Raw genomic sequence first — 19,180 nt, 5'->3', positions numbered from 1 at the left:
TCAATTGACTCAGAGAAGAATTTTCATGATCTACATTAATAGCCTACCTTACTGAAGGCATAAGATTGAAGGACAAATATAGAATCAATATTTAATTTTAAATGATAGATAAAAGTAACATAAATGCTACTTCCATCTTTCCAGACCTGATAAACACCATACCAGATAATAAAGAAAAGCTTCTGAAAGACATTCTTATGTTGACAGGTTTCCATCAAACAAGGCCCCTTAGCTATGTAACAACCAAGAAGAATACAAACTAGAGCCAGCATGGTGTCATGATTAGAGCACTGGAGAAGAATACAAGAGACCCAGGCACTCTGCCATGGAAGCTTGTGGAGTGATTTTGGGGTAAGTCACACTATTAACCTAATCTGCCTCATGGGGTTGTTGTGAGATTAAAATGCAAGAGAGGAGAACAATGTAAGCCACCTTGGGTCCCCACTGAGGAAAAAGGCAGAGCACAAATTAAGTAAATAATCATTCAGTGGTGTCTGAGGTGGGGCATGGCATATGGTTAAGAGAACATTCTAGGTTAATCATGGAGATTCTGAAGGAGATTTTCCCTTCAAACTGGAAATACTAGGGTTGGACTCTCAACAGCTACTGTGGAAACACATTTTTAGCATGCAAGATATCACATTGCAATGAACCCTATTTTTTTTTTGCCAAAAAAGCTTCTTATTTCAGTAGAAATAATAAAAAAAGAGTTTCCCTACAAGCATCCCAATTTCCCACAAGTGCACACACCACCTTTTTCCTGTGAAGTTAAACTTTGGCAAGAACTGAAGACTTCTTTGGAATATTTTTCTTAAAACACTGGCCAAATCTCTCTGAGAGAATGAAGAAAAATCAGAAAAACAAAACCAGAACATTTACTTTCTTCAACTAGACTAGAATTTTCAGCAGAACCTGTTTAATCTGGCTACGCAGGTACATACATTCTTTTCACATTGCTGCAGATCTAATGACAAAAAAGAGAAAGTAAAAAGAGCTTGCAATTGTGCTGAGAGAACTGCCCAATTTGTGATTGGACTGATGTATACAAACAAGGGAAGTGATAGTGATGGAGCAGGGTCACTACTCCAAGGGTCAATGCATAGTGAACATGTTAATGCTATGGCCAGCACTGGAATCTGGCATTGCTGAGCTACCTCTGCATCTGGAAGTGTACCCAACCTACTTGGTTTGCTAGCATTTTGGTGCACTGTTCAGCAGGCAAAGCGCCCAGAATCCTAACTCCCCTTTTAATGCCACTTAAAATATTTAGAAATGTTATCTTGCCTTCATTCATCTGACTGAGTTGCCTTCAACAAATCAATTGAACAGCTAACCAATAAAGATTGAATTTGCCCATCATTATTTAAGGTTTCCAGGCTTTTATTTACTTCATGACACCACGAATGACAAATCTTTAGTCTTTTATTTTATGCTACCCAAACCTGCTTCAAGAATTGGCCACTAGGCAGTATCTCTGTTGTTCTTTGAAACATGAACCTGTATGGTTTTTCATAGCTTTGGTGATGAAGCCTTCACCCCAAGTAACCCTTGCCACATTCATAGCTGTTGTAGAAAATTTTTAATTTTCATTCTAATTATGGTCAAAGATTATCTGGGAATTGCCTGTTCAGGTGTTGTGAGCTCCCTTCACACTCCACCAAGTGGAGCACTAGACTTTTTTGGTACTTTTTGCAAGACTTCTAAGAAACAGAGAAGAGTAGCCAGTGTGGTGTAGTGGGCATAGCATTATACTTGTAAGGGAGAAACACAGTTGAAGTCCCCAAACTGCCAGGAATTTTGCTGGGTGGCATTAAGTGTGTTGTACTCTCTCAGCTTTATCTAACTCCCAGACTGTTGCATGAATAAAATGGGGAATGGAGAGTTGTGTATGACACCTTGAGTTCTTTGGAGAAAGGGCAGGATAAAATATACTAGATAGAATTTCTGTTTTAACTGCAGCTTTTCTCAAGATGTTCCAAAATAAGTATCATTAATGGCATGGCATGTTTCCTGCATTGTATGAAAACATATTTTAATCAATGAGAAATCCAGCAATCCCCATAAGGCTAGAAATTTTTAACAGCGAGGAACTGGGCTACCATTGTGAGACAGTAACCTTTCAATGACGTGTTTTCAGCATTATTATCCTGTGAAATTTTAACAAGTATGCATTCAGAGTGCTACATCTGCTGCACTATAAAAACAACTATTAACATGGGTGACACTTTGCTGGTCTACTAAAATGTAAGTTTGTTTTTTGGGATGTCAAAACTGCTTGTGGAGCTGCCTCACAGTTTAGCTATCTGCAGTGTCGACACAAATGAAGCTTTTGTAATGATTTTTTAAAGGGTTTCACTTCTCCACTGGTGCATGAAGAAAAAAACTAAAGCTTTAAATTCTTCTGGAGAATAACACCACAGATATGTATTTACTTGGAAGGATGAACTTGCAGTCAAAATAAACCCTCCCTGCCAATTTTTACAAATGTGGTCAGTGGAAGCCTTCTTCAGCTGGTTGGTATTGGGTTTTCCCCCTCTTCCCTGTAAGCCAGAGGAAACCTTTGCCTGGACTGAGCCTTTGCTGCATTCAAGAATATCTGGCATATGAGTGTTAGGTCCAAGTTTGAAAGACCCCCTCCAAATCCATGTTCCCTGGCTCTGTAGAACAGACTCTGAGGAAACCACACAAATGTCATTTTGCTCAAGGTGCGGAGGCAACTGGTTTAAAGCAAAGGAGGCTGGAGAAGAGAGAGGAGTTGAGTGAGAAGAGGGAGCTCTAAGGTCTGTTGCAATCCTCACTGTGATCCTTAACAATGGAGTGCTGCGCAGCTTCACAGGTGAAGCCAACTCCTAGTCAGGGCTGAGAGATCTCCTGGAATTGCAACTGATCTCCAGATGACAGAGATCAGTTCACCTGGGAAAAAATAGCTCTCTGGAGGGTGCACTTTATGGGATAATATCCTGCTGAGGTCCCTCCTCCCAAGTTTCCAAGAATTTCCCAATTCAGAAGTGGCAACCTTAGGTTAAGGGATCCAATACAGGTGAGATATTGGGCTCAGAGCTCCTCTCATTCACTTCTCAGAACCAACATTCCCATCTTATCTCTTCATCCTCAGCACCAAAAGACATTTAATTTCCTTTCTTTGTAGGTAGCCTCAAGGCATTCTAAAATTAATTGTTAACAAGGATAAAAAAACCTCCCCAAGATAAAAAAAGAATTCACATCACAGAGTTCCAAAGCATTGCAAGGGAGAAAAACTATGGGGTTTTTTTTACCTTGAGGCATTGTGTAGCTATAGGAAATAGCCATTAAGAGGAAGAAGAAATATCTAATTTCCTCCTGCTCCTCCTCATTTAAACAAGGATCAAATATGGTGTAACTGGGCTTAGAAGATGTATGTGCCCATGAAACCAGCCACCCCCACCCCCCATGATGCCAAGCTGAAAGGAAGCCAGTGGCATGTTCCCTTGAGCAAAATCAGTACTAGTAACTAAAGATTTACATTTTATGTTAAAATCTTTACTGCCAAGGTTAGCAGGTATGCCAAAGCTGAGCTCCTGTGTTTTGGTGGTTGTCAGGATGGGAGAATACTATTGGTTACTTGCCTGAGGGTGTCCTCCCCAAAGCAACCAGCCCATTCTGTCCTCGTTATACACCCAAGTACACCAGCATGAAGAGCATCCTGGTTCAAATGGGGGGGGGGGGGAAGAGAGAGAGAGATGTTTCTGACTCCAAAATACAGACCATGTGCAAATGCTCAGCACTGAAGAGCATAACCAGTGAATTACCTTACACTGTGCCTTAAAAGAAGTCTCATGTCTCTATTTTCATTCAGGGATGTTTCAACAGCTGAAATATAAATGATGTGCCAAAATGCCTACCAACTACATACCGTATTGTTCAAAGTTTGCACCTGCAAATGGTACAGAATATGGGATTACTAATCTCTACACTGGTAATCTTTGGTTGAAGTGGCAGATATCAAATTATACTGCCCCTCCAGCTCCACCTGCCTGTTCCATCCACTGGCGATATCTGTATACATTACTTTGATGCTGGTACTGGTGGGATTCCTATCACGTTAAAATCTGAAACATCTGCAATGGAAATTCTGTGAAAGCACTTTAGCCATATTGAAGCCATCTTGTAATTTATATTATAGTGGTATTATATTGAATTTTACTGCATTATGTTTTAAATTTATTAAACTTGTTATATGTTGTAACCTGTTCTGAGCCCTGCTTGCAGGGGAGGGTGGGATAAAAATTGAATAAAATAATCTCCACAGTGGTACAGCTTTGCCCACAGTGCTCTGGGAATTGTTAGTTCTAGTTTCAAGAACCTTAGCTACATAATCAAAAGTTTCAGACTTTCACTAGTGATTAATCTGAGACCCAGTCTTTCATTTTTTTGATATGATGTTTCCCCGTTAAGATTCAATACAGTTCTCTATCTCCAGGGATGTTAGTAAATACTTACATATCCCTTGGCAGCGTCAGCCAGTGTTCCATTGGTTGAAGCTGCTTCCTTGTTTGCAGGGACATTTTTATCATGTTGCTTCCCTTCATCTTTGGTGGCGCCTCCTTGACCTGGCAGAGCAACTTCTCCAACTCCAAGGGCCTCACTTTTATATTGCTTTACAAAGTCTTCCATCAGCTTCACTTCATTCTCAGAAAGACCACGGCAGTGGGAAGGGTCCTGGTCATAAATAGGAAGCTGTCTCATCATCCTTCTGCGCCGATAATAAGCTCCTTCTGTACCAGCCACTGGCTGCATTTCTTTTGAAATCAGTTCCATGTATTGGATAGCCTAAATAAAGAAGGACAACAGAAGATGTCATCCATACACAGAACTCTTTCAGTACAACCTTGATCTTATTCTGAAGGCAATGTATCCCCTGGGGCTCAGCCCATCACATAGTGAGAAATTGCTTTCTGGTGTAATGCAACAGTGGCTTCAGGTTTTTTCCTGCACTCCAGCCCCCCCAAACTGTATGGACATTCTGTGGCTCATATTCAAGGGGCTGTGGCTCAGTGGTAGAGCATCTGCTTGGCTTGAAGAAGGCCCCTGGTCCAATCCCTGGCACCTCCAGTTAAAAGGAGCTAGCAGTACATTATGTGAAAGACCTAACACCCTGGAAAACTGCTGGCATTCTAAGTAGACGATACTGATTCTGATGGATCAGTCTTCTGATTCAGTATGACAGCCTCATGATCCATCCCTTCACACATAGCCCTAAGCTTGAAGAATTCCTGGTTTAGCAAGTCTTTCATTTAACATAATTTTTTGTGACATCCAAATTTTGGCCCTAAAACAAAGTGGGATCTCATGGTCCCATGGAGTAGCAGTGGCTGAATGGTAGTTTCTTGTCCCAAGTTCAATTCCTGGCATCTCCATTTAAAGGGTCAGGTAGTAGGTGACATGAAAGACCTCTGCCAGATACCCTGAAGGGACACCACCAGTCAGCGTAGACAATACCAACCATGATAGACTAATGTCAGCTTCATGTGGTTAGACTGAAAACTCCTAGCATACTAAGTATTCCTTCTTAGTTTTGCTTGTCAGCAATGGAGGCAGTCATAAGGCCAAATATAAACTGTTTTCACCACAAACTATGGATTGTTCCCAAAGTCTTAGGGTCAGATGAGAATTGAACAAGAAGTCTTATTCTTGGTGTTTGTGACTCCTGACATGATCCTGTATTCAGACACAGAGCATGCAACAGAGATATTGTATCATAAATTCAGACAATATTATCTTCCTAAAAGGTATGAGACTGGCACATGCCTCCCTTTTTGCTACTCCTGACCTGTTGACAATGTATCTCTCTGTGCCAGATATGGATATTCTGTTCTGGCTTTAACACTCCCCAGATCAGCCAACCATTAATATCAAGCTTGGAAAAGGTCAAGAAAAATCACAGCACACATCAGACACCCCTCCCCCCCCCCCAAAAAAAAAAAAAAAACCCTGAAGGCTCAGGCAAAAACTTCCATCTCTCTTATGGCTTTTTGGCAGCCCTGGCTTCTAGCGAGTACTAAGTATCTGCCTGGAGACATGCTACCTCTTTATGAAAGATTACATGCTGCTAGTTGCCAATATTTTGCTGGCTACAAGCCAATCAAGGCAAGCTTGCTATAATGCTACAGGACCAGGTGCTATACCATAAACCTCGTAGCACTTCAGTGAAATGTTAATGATTCTTGTTTAATGCCTGGAGAGGAAACTGGAAGAAAATTACCCTGGGTTGTATGCTGTCTTCCATTTGTCTTCTATAAAGATGTTTAAGCCAATACACAAACCAGCCATTTCCTGAGGCTACACCTTTGAACCTGATGGCCACCCACATTACTGGGAACCCCATTTCATTACTCCAGATGCATGGCAATATTTTAAATAGTGTTAAAGACAAGAAGAATGGAATCTGTGTAGTTCTTTTAGACCATTGTTTTTAACATCTAACAAGCCAATTAGCTGGCAATTAACTGGCCATTTGGTTTTTGATGTGTAGTCAAAAACTGTCTTAGGACAAGCCAGTCTCGTCCCAAATGGAGCTTTACAAGAGGATGTGGGCAGTAGAGTTAATTTTTTCTGGACCAGAACTGAAAGCATAGGGAGTTTCCCTGTTGGAAATATTTTCCCCATTATAGTGTGAATTGTTAATAGGCAGCCTGTCGGCCATTCCCCCTTCTCTTTTAGAAAACCTGCTTCCAGCTGCAATTCAATTTTATTTCCGTCTTGGTCAGCATTTATCCAATGAGCAGTATGGCTGTTAGGTTTTCAATATATACTCATGATAGGGAGGAGAAATAGTGACATGGAATACATAACACAGTCCACTAGACTTTAAAGGAAAGTCTGTTCCCCAGACAGTTTCACATCATGTAAGGAACAGTTGTGCAAGCTAAAAATCAGTCATGGATCAAATCAACACAAGGCTCTTATGACTGATTAGACACAGCATTCATTCAAGATAGCCATTTAGCATTAGTATGACACAGATGGCATAAAAAAATTCTGTGCAATTTTTAAAAATTGGATTTGTTAGAAACAGCATGAGAGACTGGATACATAAATGCAACAAGGAGACTTGATAGGATGAAGCAGAAATCCGTGTCTTCAAGCAGTGCCCACTCAGGTTCTCAGTACAGAATTTATTGAGGCCCGAAGGTCAATGTGAGGAAGTTTTGTTAGGTTCTCCTGGTGACTTGCAGAACTCCACCATAACTTTCTGGGTGAATGGCAGGTTACAACTCCACCCTAATGTACTTGATATAATAAATGTGGGACCAACTGGGAATTCTGTTGGTATATTTCACACCCTATTGCGTTGCACTCTCTTTCCTGAAAATAGTCCTACAGTTGGTGTCGTGGGTATCTATCTATCTATCTATCTATCTATCTATCTATCTATCTATCTATCTATCTATCTATCTATCTATCTATCTATCTATCATCTTCCTTCCTGTTAAATTTCCACTGATGAAGAGGGGGATGGTTTCATGCAGACCTCCAACTCCCCCTTCATGTTGTTCCTCGGGTTCCCTGTCCCCACAGGAACAGCATGAAGGGGGATCATTTTAGGCTGTAAGTGGGGTGGCAAGCAAGTCCATTTCTAGTCTGAATTTCTGTCCAATTTCTGTCAGTAAAGATTTACCACAGGATCCAACCAAATGTAATAATAAAACCAGCAAGATTAGGACAAGCACCAGGAAACTTTAAAAAACAAAACACCAAATTGAAACAGAATAACAAACTTGTGGGAGTAGCTAACCAAAACAACTGTCCCTGCAAACCCATAGTATAAATTCCTCAATTATAATGAAAAGAAAAACCATATTCTTATTTACATTTATACAACCACAATTTCTAACACAATGTAAAGCCTTTGGATTTGGGATTCTGTAACTATTATAATTTTGTTCAATATTGCATTAGAAACAAAACCACATTGCATCAAAACTATTTGGGTCTGCTTTTTCTCTGGCTAGTTCGAGCGAAGCCAGCTTTTTCTTGGCTAATGATTTCCAGATGAATCAGGGTCTCTTATCAAGTATCTCAGATTCTTCTATTGAATAGCGTTAGGTTTCCTTCTGCCTAGAGGAGATGGACAATAGACCTCTGTGCGGTGAACTTCAACATTCATACCACTGTTTCCTGTGTTACTTATCACAGTCAGCTGAGCTTTTGAATGGTGAGGTGGCTTTTATCCATGAATTAACCATTTCTAATCTTGGTTCATTACATTCGACTGGAGAGGATTATATGACTGGGTGAAAGGAACAGTAAATGCTTCACTCAAGAAGAGAGTACCACTGGTTCCCTTTGAGATAGCCAGGTCACAAAACATCTTCTGGAAAAGCTGTCTTTGGTCCTGAACAATGTTGAAAGGAGTGGCCAGGTGTTGGCTTTGTGCAATATTTACACCTGCAGTCTTTTTCCATACTTTTGGAAACCCTCTCTCCTTGTAGCATGGACATCTGAACAGGTGACTGTGAAACTTCAAGCTTAGGTATAATGATAGTATGCTGATACCAATCAACTTATTTTTTCTTTTTCAGCAAAGTCAAGGGAGAGAGACATCTCCTTATACTGAAGAAAGGCTTTACAATTAGCAGAGTGGAATGGCAAAATCACCCATTAACTTTTCATACAGAAAAAGGTTTCTTCCCCTTCCCCCTGGAAACATTTTACTGTGTTTTAATTTCCGCAGTACTAACAACTGGTGCTCTCTGTTATTTCATGGGCCACTTTCCTAGAATTTGAGCTATTTATATCATAGCGCAGCTCAGGGGTATGTCCATTCTTCCCTTTCCACTTTGGCTTAACAATGTACACTGCTTCTAAAGCCAAAGTTTACCCTTTTATTGAGAAGAACAATTCCTAATGCTGTGAATGCAAAACACACACACAGAGTCTACCATCTAATCCAGAAGTGTGCCAGGCTGCCAGTTAGACCAATGTACATCTCTCTTGACATTTGAAATTTGCAAAGTAGGTCCCAGTGGCATTCTGCAATAGAAGCAGGGGAAGCAGCCTTTCTGTAAGCAAGCATCCATTCATTTCAATGGTTTCTTCCATGGGAAGACAGTGTTTCCTTTTAAGTATGCCAAAAGTTGTGAATGAACTCATGGCAGGAATCACAAAGATGAGGTTAGTAGAAGCCAAATGAAAACAGTGATAAAAGCCTAATTCCTTGTATCATGGCCAGCATCTCTCAGTAGGAATGCTCAGAAATGCTGCTTTTGTGCACTACTTGCCTGCTGGTCTTCCCCATTTGTCTCCATTCCATTTCTACTTCCTCCCTTCATTTGGAAGCTTTGTTGACCCATTTGCAATTGTGTCCTCCCCCCCTTACCCATAAATCAAACGTTTCCTAAGCCTTCTTCTTCATAACTAAAAACTGGATTTTTGTCAAATTGAATTTTGGCAGCATATTTAACCCATCAAACTTCCATCAAGGAACTGCCCTGATTGTTCTCTGCAGCCTCCCATCATGCTGCCTGCCTCTCTGGGAAATTATAAAAAATAAACATTGGTTTTACAGACATTCCAAATGTGTTAATGTTTATGCAAAGGGGGAAAAAAGAGGTAATAGAAAGCTTTGCTCATGTATAGCTTCAGGCTATAACCACCAGAAATCCCAACAAAAGTAAGATTCCCCCCCCTACCATACAGAATACTTATAAATTAGGAACATGGCTTAGTTAAAGTTGTTTAGCAAGGCTCATGCAAACCTAAGCAGATTTCCCCTGACATGCATGACAACATAGCCTAGAATGCTGACAGTGTTATCCAAAACAGACCTATACCTTTCTAAGCTCATCAACTTAAACTTTGCTTGGAAGCATACTGAGAACAGAAAGACACGACTAACCAATTTGAAAACTTGTTAAACTCCAGTCTGATAAATGTGAAATCTTCACTTTTTACCCCAAAAACTGAATTACAGTATCAGCAAAATCAAATCCATGAACTCACTAGACAACCAGTGCAATTCTAAACAGGTACATCCTTTTAAATCGATTGAAGTAAATAGGCTTAGACCATTCCCCTTCCCTCCATTTTAATCCTCAAAACAACCCTTCGAGGTAGGTTAGACAGAGTGTGTGACTAGCTCAAGGTCACCTACCAGGTTTCTGTGATAGAGTGGGGATTTGTACCTGGGTCTCCCAGATTCTAGTCTGGTACTCTAACAGTTACACAACAACACTGGATTTGTTTAAGAATGCACCAGAAGTAGATTTTATTTTTGGAAATAGAAAAAAACCAACCCTTTATCATGTTATTTTCTTTCCCCATCAATACTCCTGGCATGGGGCATTTGGCTAGGACCTATACCTTTTGTGAGGCATTATACAAACTCACCATTCAACAATTCAGGGAATGAAAGGTTCAGCCTTGATGCTTGAGGGCAAGGCTAGATTACTTAAATAAAATAAATGACACTTTTAAAAAAAATATCAGGAATTGCTCCATCCCATGAGAACAGAAAATATTAAAACAAACACATGATAAACCCAAAATGTTATGGGCTGGAGGAGATAAGCAAGAAAAACAATGCACTTATTGACCAAATCAGAGATGAAATTCAGTGTAAACCAAGCAAGTCAAGTATGTACAGAGAATGAAAGGTTATTTGGCCACCAGTTGTCACAAAGATCATTAATAAACCTTTTTCCTAAGGCTCCCAGTTTGTCAGAATGTGGAGACGCTACTATATGGCACTTCCTGGGGTCATAAAAATAAACACTGGGTCAAAATCTGCATCCATAGTCAAGCCAAAGTTCCATATTTACTGCCTCTTTTTAAAAGACAGAATGACTTCAGCTCTGACTTCAGTTTATTGAAAGGAACATGTATAAATTGAAGTTGCCTATCTGAAGCAAACCATGGGATTTCCAAGGTAAATAGCAAAAAGTCCTGATCTTGAATATCAGCAGCTTAGGATGTTTCAAGTTCTAGATAAGACCTGTTAACCTGAAAAGCATGTAGTGCTGAACCCTTTAAAACAGGGGTGTCAAACTCATTTGTTATGAGGGCTGAATCTGACATAAATGAGACCTTGTTGGCCCGGGCCATGTCAGACCAGGCCACGTGTGTACCTATTTAAGGTTAGGTAGCATAGACATAAACTTTACAAAGGACACAGACAAACACAATTAAAGGTTTTTTTTTTTTAAATAACTTAAAACATGCTTAAAACATTAGCACTCATTAGTCTTAAAGGTGCTTTCTTTGTAGCTCTCCCATGGGATCCAGGGAACTGGGCAAAGAAAGCTCTGGCTCTTTCCTTCCTTCCCCAAAGGATGAGGAGGGAGAGGGGCCTCAGCCAAAAGAAGGAAGGCTTGGTTTAGTAGCTCTGCTGTGCAATTGAGAGAGCCTGGCAAAGCAAGCTATCTCTCTTCCCCTTCCTCCCCAAGGGAGGAGCCTCAGCCAATGGATAAAATAGAGGTTTTGCTCTGTCGTTCCTGTGTGATTGAGCAAGTCTTACAAAGCAAGCTATTATGCAGAAGGAAGCAAGAGAGAGGGAGAAGGAAGCCAATTGCTCAGGGCCTGATAGAAGCCCTCCAGGGGCCTGATTCAGCCCCCAGGCTGCATGTTTCACACCTCTGCTTTAAAATTTGTAAGGAAAAAAAATCCTTAACACAATATTCTAAAAAAGGCATAATCCCCCCCCTTTTAAAAAGTGTGTGCTGTCTTCACAACTTTAAAGCTCATACCTATGATTATAAAAAGGTTTCAAGGTTAAATGAGAGGGGCTCTAAGAATGAATAAAACAGGCAAAAATGATAAGTCTTACAATCACATTACTGAAAATGCATGCCAATATAACAGAATCACATTATGCAAAACAGTCATTCTAGGTTAACTGGAATTGAAATAAATACCCATGCATATAGATGCATGGTATACTTGTATATTTCAAAATGCTGGAATAAGTCCTAAAAGAGGAAGAGGTTTGCTCTGGAGTACTGGTATGATAATCTTTAGCTAGTTTTTAATCTTTGCTAGTTCTGTCATGTGAAACACAAGGAATCACACTGAGAAATTTTCATAATCTGTGGCAGGGGTAAACAGAGATGAAAATTATAACTGCTGTTGAGATTCTGCATAAATTCTTGGGACAGAGAGGTAGGGTCTACGTCAGGGATAGCCAAACTGAGGCTCGGGAGCCACATGTTTTCACACATAGTGTGTGGCTCCTGAAGCCCCCACTGCCCTGTTGGCCAGCTTGGAGAAGGCATTTCTCTCTTTCAGCCACTTCTCCAAACTAAGCCAGCCAGCAGCTTGGAGAATGCATTTAAAGTTGTTTTCTTTCCCCCTCCCCTCCTTCCTTCCTGCTGTCAAAAATCTGACGTTCATAGATTGTAGCTGATGTTGAGTCTGTGTAGCTCTTAGGTTAACCACGTTTGGCCATCCCTGGTCTATGTCGTTCATGCAAATCCTGAATTCTCTTGTCTGAATAGGAAAATCCAGATGGTGAAGAATTATGATAGCATGATATCCAAGAACACAGGGATCCAGAGTTCATCAAGAGATGAACTGTCAACCAAAAAAATAATTCTCTAGAACATAATAAAGGTTTTTCAAGAGCGTTGGGCCAATCAAGAACCAGTCTGGTGATGTAACTGTGCTCCCTTTTCAAGAGCAACAGGTTTATCTGGGATTAAGACATGCTTCAGAAGTATGACAGGTGTCCAGAGAATCCTAGCTTCATTCCTTTCAAGTGACCAACTTTTTTTATAAACATGCAGATTTGTCGATCTGTAATTTTAGAAGGTCACTGAAAGCCATAATCAGATTATATTTTCTTATATAAGGTACCTCTTATTGACCTTTACTGCCTGTTTTTAGACACTTCTATAACATGATGTTTGATAAGGATTGACAATAGCACAGGATCACGGCCAAAATGGCCAAATAGCTCCAGTCTCAGAACTCAGGTCCACTTACTGCTTTGGGGAATGGCGAGGGGGGGGGGGAGTGAGTAAATAGGAAACTTTGAATAATCTTCTTCCAAGGGGGAAATGAATAGGAGCAGTACTGCTGAATCAGTGGTCCATCTAGTCCAGTACCTATTTTACTCAATGGCCAACCAGTTGCGCTCAAGGGTCAACAAACAGGGCATAGTGGCCAAATTCCCCATTGCCTAAAACCTCCCCCCATTGTCTGAACACATATTAGCTTTTTGCCATTTATTATGCGCTTGGAGAAAGAAGATTAAACATCATATAATCAATATGCCAATTATTTTTGGCCTAGTTGAACAATTTTTTAGGTGAAACCCAGTGTGCGCGGTACTGGCTCCACCCTTTCACCTGGGGGTCATCTACCATGGCCCAGTAACCCGGGACGCCGGCAGCGAGTCCTCCAGGTGGTAGGTGTTACATTAACAAGCTCTATCTGCCCGGGTTTGATGTTAGAGTTTTCCTTCTCGTAGGCTGGCGAGGTTGGTGGTTGGTGGGCCCAGCCTGCCCATCCGGTTATACCGCCGGACAATTCGGTCGCACCATGACGTAGCAAACTCTGTGAAAAACAGGGGGGGGCATTGAGAAGGTGTTGCTACGGATGCAGTAATGCAGGAGAGGCCATTGCAGTGACCATCTGCCAGGCATAGCCAGACAGTGACCACGCGGCGTTCACTACACCAGGAGAGGAGAGGCTATGTATTGCGCATACACTTTCCCTGGGGGGGTAGGATACCCAGAGGGAGCCCACCCCCCCACCACCCCAAAATTCCTCTGCGCAGGCCTGAAGGGCATATCCACATACACAACCCACAACGCATCATGTCCTGCAGCGATGGGCAAGGGGCGAAACGGCAGGTGGAAGGTGCCACTGGAAGCCGCAGTCCCGATCCTGCATGTAGGCGGTTCAGGGTATTGGTCGCCTGATGCTGACCCGGAGATGAAAGCATTTTTCGGCAGCACCCTGAACGACCAAGCAGCCTTATCTAGGGACAGCACTGCTTCCTCCACACGGAGAGGGGCCTAGAAAAGGTGGCCTAAACAAAGCTCGTCTCCTCCACCCCAGTTGGCTAGCCACGGTCAACAGGCATCCTTACTTGCGGTCAAAAAATAACAACAAAGAAAAGGCATGCACCTGCCTCACAAAGTGTGCAAAGACTAAAGCTTGCGTGTTGGAACATCAGAACCATGCTTGACACAGTAGACAGTGGTCACCCTGAACGACGCTCTGCTCTAGTTGCCCACGAACTTCTCAGGTTGCATATCGACATAGCAGCTCTCAGTGAGGTCCGTTTCTCTGAGGAAGGTAGTCTTCAAGAACACGGTGCTGGCTATACCCTCTACTGGTCAGGTAAATCAAAGGCTGAGAGCCGCCTTTCTGGCGTTGGCTTCATGGTCAGGAACTCCATTGCCTCCAAACTCGAAAACCTGCCAACAGGTCACTCAGATCGCATCATGTCCATGCGCCTCCCACTTCAAAACAAGCAGCATGCAACACTCTTCAGTGTGTATGCCCCAACCCTTCAAGCAGATCCTGCAGAAAAGAACAAGTTCTATGCTGATCTACACAACCTCGTACGGAAGACCCCTACAGAGGACAAGGTGATCATCCTTGGCGACTTCAATGCCAGAGTAGGTAAAGACTCGGAAGCCTGGAAAGGAGTACTTGGCAAACACGGCATTGGCAACTGCAATGACAACGGGCGCCTCCTGCTAGAATTCTGCATGGAGCACCAGCTCACCATCACCAACACTCTCTTCCAGCAGAAGAACAGTCTGAAGACAACCTGGATGCACCCACGGTCCAAGCACTGGCACCTTATCGACTACATTCTGGTGCGCCAGAGAGACCTTCGAGATGTCTTACACACCCGAGTAATGCCCAGTGCAGAATGTCATATGGATCATCGTCTTGTACGCTGCAATCTCCGTCTTCACTTTAAACCCACACCCAGGAGAGGAGGTATCCCTCGGAGGAAGTTTCAGGTTGGCAGTCTCCAGTCAGCCGAAGTTAAAGCTGCCTTCCAGGCAAAACTCCAGTCAAGAATTGAGGACCCCAGTTGCCCCACAGACCCTTCTCCAGAAGCACTCTGGGAACACCTAAAAACTACCGTCCTGCAGATCTCTGAAGAAGTCCTCGGGTTCTCCACAAGGAAGAACAAGGACTGGTTTGATGAGAACAATCAAGAGATCCAAGATTTACTGGCGAAAAAGAGATCTGCCTACCAAGCACATCTTGCTCAGCCCTCCTGTCCTGGGAAAAAAGCAACCTTTCGCGCTGTATGTAGCAACCTCCAGCGCAAGCTTCGGGACATTCAGAACGAGTGGTGGACCAAGCTTGCTGAGAGAACCCAGCTGTGTGCAGACACTGGTGATTTAAGAGGGTTCTACGAAGCCCTGAAGGCAGTATATGGTCCATCATATCAGACTCAGAGTCCCTTGCGTAGTGCAGACGGCCAAGTGCTCCTCACCGACAAGGCATCCATATTGAACCGGTGGTCGGAGTATTTTCAGGTCCTCTTCAGTACCATCCACGTAGTTCAAGATTCAGCAATCCACCTCACCCCACTTCAACCAGTGAAAACAGAGTTGGATGAGATCCCCACTCTAGAAGAGACTTTTAAAGCCATCAAGCAACTGAAAAGTGGCAAGGCAGCAGGAGTTCATGGAATTCCACCAGAGATCTGGAAGCATGGGGGCACAGTACTACATAGCTCACTTCACAAAGTACTTGTCACCTGCTGGGAACAAGGCAAATTACCACAGGACTTTCGCGATGCAATTATCATCACCCTATACAAGAACAAAGGGGAAAAGTCAGACTGCGCCAACTACTGGGGGATAACCCTGCTCTCCATCGCAGGCAAAATCCTTGCCAGAATACTCCTGAACAGACTGGTGCCCACCATTGCAGAAGAACTCCTCCCAGAGAGCCAGTGCGGCTTCAGAGCTAACAGGAGCACCACCGACATGGTATTTGTTCTCAGGCAGCTCCAAGAGAAATGCAGGGAACAGAACAAGGCTCTGTATGTGACTTTTGTCGACCTTACCAAAGCTTTCGATACCGTTAGCAGGAAAGGCCTGTGGCAAATCTTGGAACGTTTAGGATGTCCCCCAAGTTTCCTCAGCATGATCATCCAGCTACACGAAGACCAGCGAGGCCAAGTCAGACACTGCAACGACCTCTCGGAGCCCTTCCCAATAGGCACAGGTGTAAAGCAAGGCTGCGTTCTCGCGCCAACTCTCTTTACGATCTTCTTTAGTATGATGCTTCAAAGAGCCGCAGTAGATCTAGATGATGACGATGGTGTCTATATCCGCTATCGCACCGATGGCAGCCTGTTCAACCTGAGGCGACTAAAGGCCCACTCCAAGACAATGGAAAAACTCATCCGAGAGCTACTGTTTGCTGATGATGCTGCACTCGTCTCCCACTCGGTATCAGCTCTGCAGCATATGACATCCTGCTTTGCAGAGGCTGCCAAGCTATTTGGCCTAGAAGTTAGTCTGAAGAAGACAGAAGTTCTCCACCAGCCTGCACCCCAGGAAGATTATCACCCTCCCTGCATCACTGTGGGTGAATCAGTTCTGAAGACAGTCCAGCAGTTCAGCTACCTGGGGTGCATCATCTCCTCAGATGCTAAGATCGACAAGGAGATTGACAACAGGCTGGCAAAGGCAAACCGTGCATTTGGCCGACTGCACAAAAGAGTGTGGAGCAACAAGCATCTGAAAAAAGGCACAAAGATCAATGTTTACAAAGCGGTTGTGATGACAACCCTCATCTACGGCTCCGAATCATGGGTTTTATACCGTCATCACCTGCGACTCCTCGAGCGCTTTCATCAGCGCTGCCTTCGCACCATCCTCAACATCCACTGGAGTGACTTTGTGACCAACACTGAAGTTCTCAAGCGGGCGGAGGTTACCAGCATCGAGGCACTGCTGTTGAAGACGCAGCTGCGCTGGGCAGGACATATTTCTAGGATGGAAAACCACCGCCTTCCCAAGATTGCCCTGTATGGCGAACTCTCCACCGGCCATCGAAATAGAGGGGCACCAAAGAAGAGGTACAAGGAGTCCTTGAAGAAATCCCTTGGCACCTGTCACATCAACCATCACCAGTGGTCTGACCTAGCCTCAGATCGCAAAGCATGGAGGCACACCATCCACCAGGCTGTCTCTTCTTTTGAGAATGCACGCATAGTTGGTCTTGAGGACAAAAGGAGATTGAGGAAGAATCGCACTGCTACAGCACCAACCCTAAATCAGACTTTTCCTTGCAGCCACTGTGGCCGGACCTGCCTGTCCCGCATTGGTCTTGTCAGCCACCAGCGAGCCTGCAGCAGACGTGGACTATTGAACCCTTCTTAAATCTTCGTTCGCGAAGCCAAGCCGAGAGAGAGAGAGTTGAACAATGCAAACGTGTGTCAGTTCAATTTTTTTCAAACTATAAATGCAAAATTTTAAAATTGATACAAAAGTAGTGTAGTGGTTAAGTGCACAGACTCTTATCTGGGAGAACTGGGTTTGATTCCCCACTCCTCCACTTGCAGCTGCTGAAATGGCCTTGAGTTAGCCATAGCTATTATAGGAGTTTGCAAGCCGCTCTGAGTCTCTGATTCAGAGAGAAGGGCGGGGTATAAATCTGCATTCTTCTTTTTCTTCTTCAGAACGAACTCTCAAATGTTGTTAGCAATAGTGAATACTGAATTGGGCAAGCTCACCAAATTCATTTCAGAGAGCTCTGAGAGAGAGCAGAGAAGAAGTGATATAAGGGTGAGGTTTGGCTAAGCAGCTGGGGAAGTTGCTGAGAATTTCTGAGTTTGTGTGACTGCTGAAAATTCTGAGTTTGTGGTTGCTGGGGAACTGCTGTCTGTTTCGTTTGAGTGGGCTGAAGGTGAAGGTGATTGAAGGTGATTGTTGCTGATTGATTAGGAGTAGCTGTGTTCCCCACCCTCTTTGAATTATTAAGCTGCACCTTGCTAGAGGCTCGAGCCAAAGGCTCGAGAGTGAGAGCTAAAGGGCTCTTAGCCTGGGGGCTCAGTAAGGACCAGGAACCCAGATCCCTAATTTCCTTGTGCTCCCAATAAGGTAAGTTGACCCTCCAGAAGGGTCAAACAGGATTTGAAAGGGGACTGTATATTTTTGAAAAAAGCTATCATGAAGGTAGAATGCCAGCAGGGGGGTGGGGGCTTTCCAGTGTTTTGCACTGAGTGTCACATGTATGACTATCTGCCCACAGGACAGAAGTTTTGGGTGTGTTCTCTATGCAAGGAGCTCCTGGTACTCAGGGAACGAGTTCGTACCCTTGAGGCCGACGTGACTGACCTGAAGAAGCAGAGACAGTCAATCAGGCTCTCGGAGAAGACTCTCGGGGACATATTAGATGAGCCCCACTCTGAACGTGGCAGCCCCATTGCTGCCAGGGAGCATGAGGGTCGAGAGGGAACAGGGCACCGTGCTGAGGATAAGGGGAATGCCCCTCAGAAGGGACCTCTTCTTCAGTTGGTGAGCGGGTATCCTTTCGAGCCAAGGAACCATCCCTGGGCAGGGAGAGAGGGGGGGATCTCGATAGCTGGTGATTCGATCTTTACACAAGTAGACAGCTGGATGGCAAAACCGCGTACTGACTGCATGGTGACTTGCCTGCCTGGTGCGAAGGTAGCGGACATTACATGTGTAGTAGATAGGCTGATAGACAGTGCTGGGGAGGAGCCAGTGGTCGTGGTGCATGTTGGTACCAACGATGTAGGGAAATGCAGTCGTGAGGTCCTGGAGGAAAAATTTAGGCTGCTAGGCGGGAACCTTAAGGCCAGGACCTCCAAGGTAGCCTTCTCAGAAGTGCTACCTGTTCCACGTGCAGGGCTGGAGAGACAGGCACAAATTAGAAGTCTCAGTGTGTGGATGAGACGATGGTGTAAGGAGGAAGGGTTTAAGTTTGTTAGGCACTGGGATGCTTTCTGAAACAAGCAGGAGCTGTACAAGAGAGATGGTCTCCACTTGTCCCCGGATGGAACCAGGCTGCTGGCGCTTAAAATCAAAAAGGTGGCAGAGCAGTTTTTAAACTCAATCTTGGGGGAAAGCCGACAGGAGATGAAACGTCTCTGGTTCGGGAAGACTCATCTCAAAGAGATGAAGGGTTAGCTGTTACTTTTCTACCGGGTAATGGATCAGAGTTGTCCACTGAGATGGTGACAAACAGTATA

General features: G+C 43.6%; 1 protein-coding gene across 1 annotated transcript in view; it reads right to left on the bottom strand.

The window, feature by feature from the left end:
* LMCD1 (LIM and cysteine rich domains 1) overlaps positions 1–19,180 on the bottom strand; it is a 100,531-nt gene that overhangs the window by 5,932 nt on the left and 75,419 nt on the right. The window contains exon 4 of the mRNA XM_060239600.1: positions 4,480–4,809. Within this exon, the coding sequence (XP_060095583.1) occupies positions 4,480–4,809 (330 nt within the window). The remainder of the gene's footprint in view (positions 1–4,479; positions 4,810–19,180) is intronic.

This window comes from Heteronotia binoei, chromosome 5 (genome assembly GCF_032191835.1).
Source record: "Heteronotia binoei isolate CCM8104 ecotype False Entrance Well chromosome 5, APGP_CSIRO_Hbin_v1, whole genome shotgun sequence".
Classification (NCBI taxonomy): Eukaryota; Metazoa; Chordata; class Lepidosauria; order Squamata; family Gekkonidae; genus Heteronotia; species Heteronotia binoei.
This window is presented reverse-complemented; position numbering and strand designations above follow the sequence as displayed.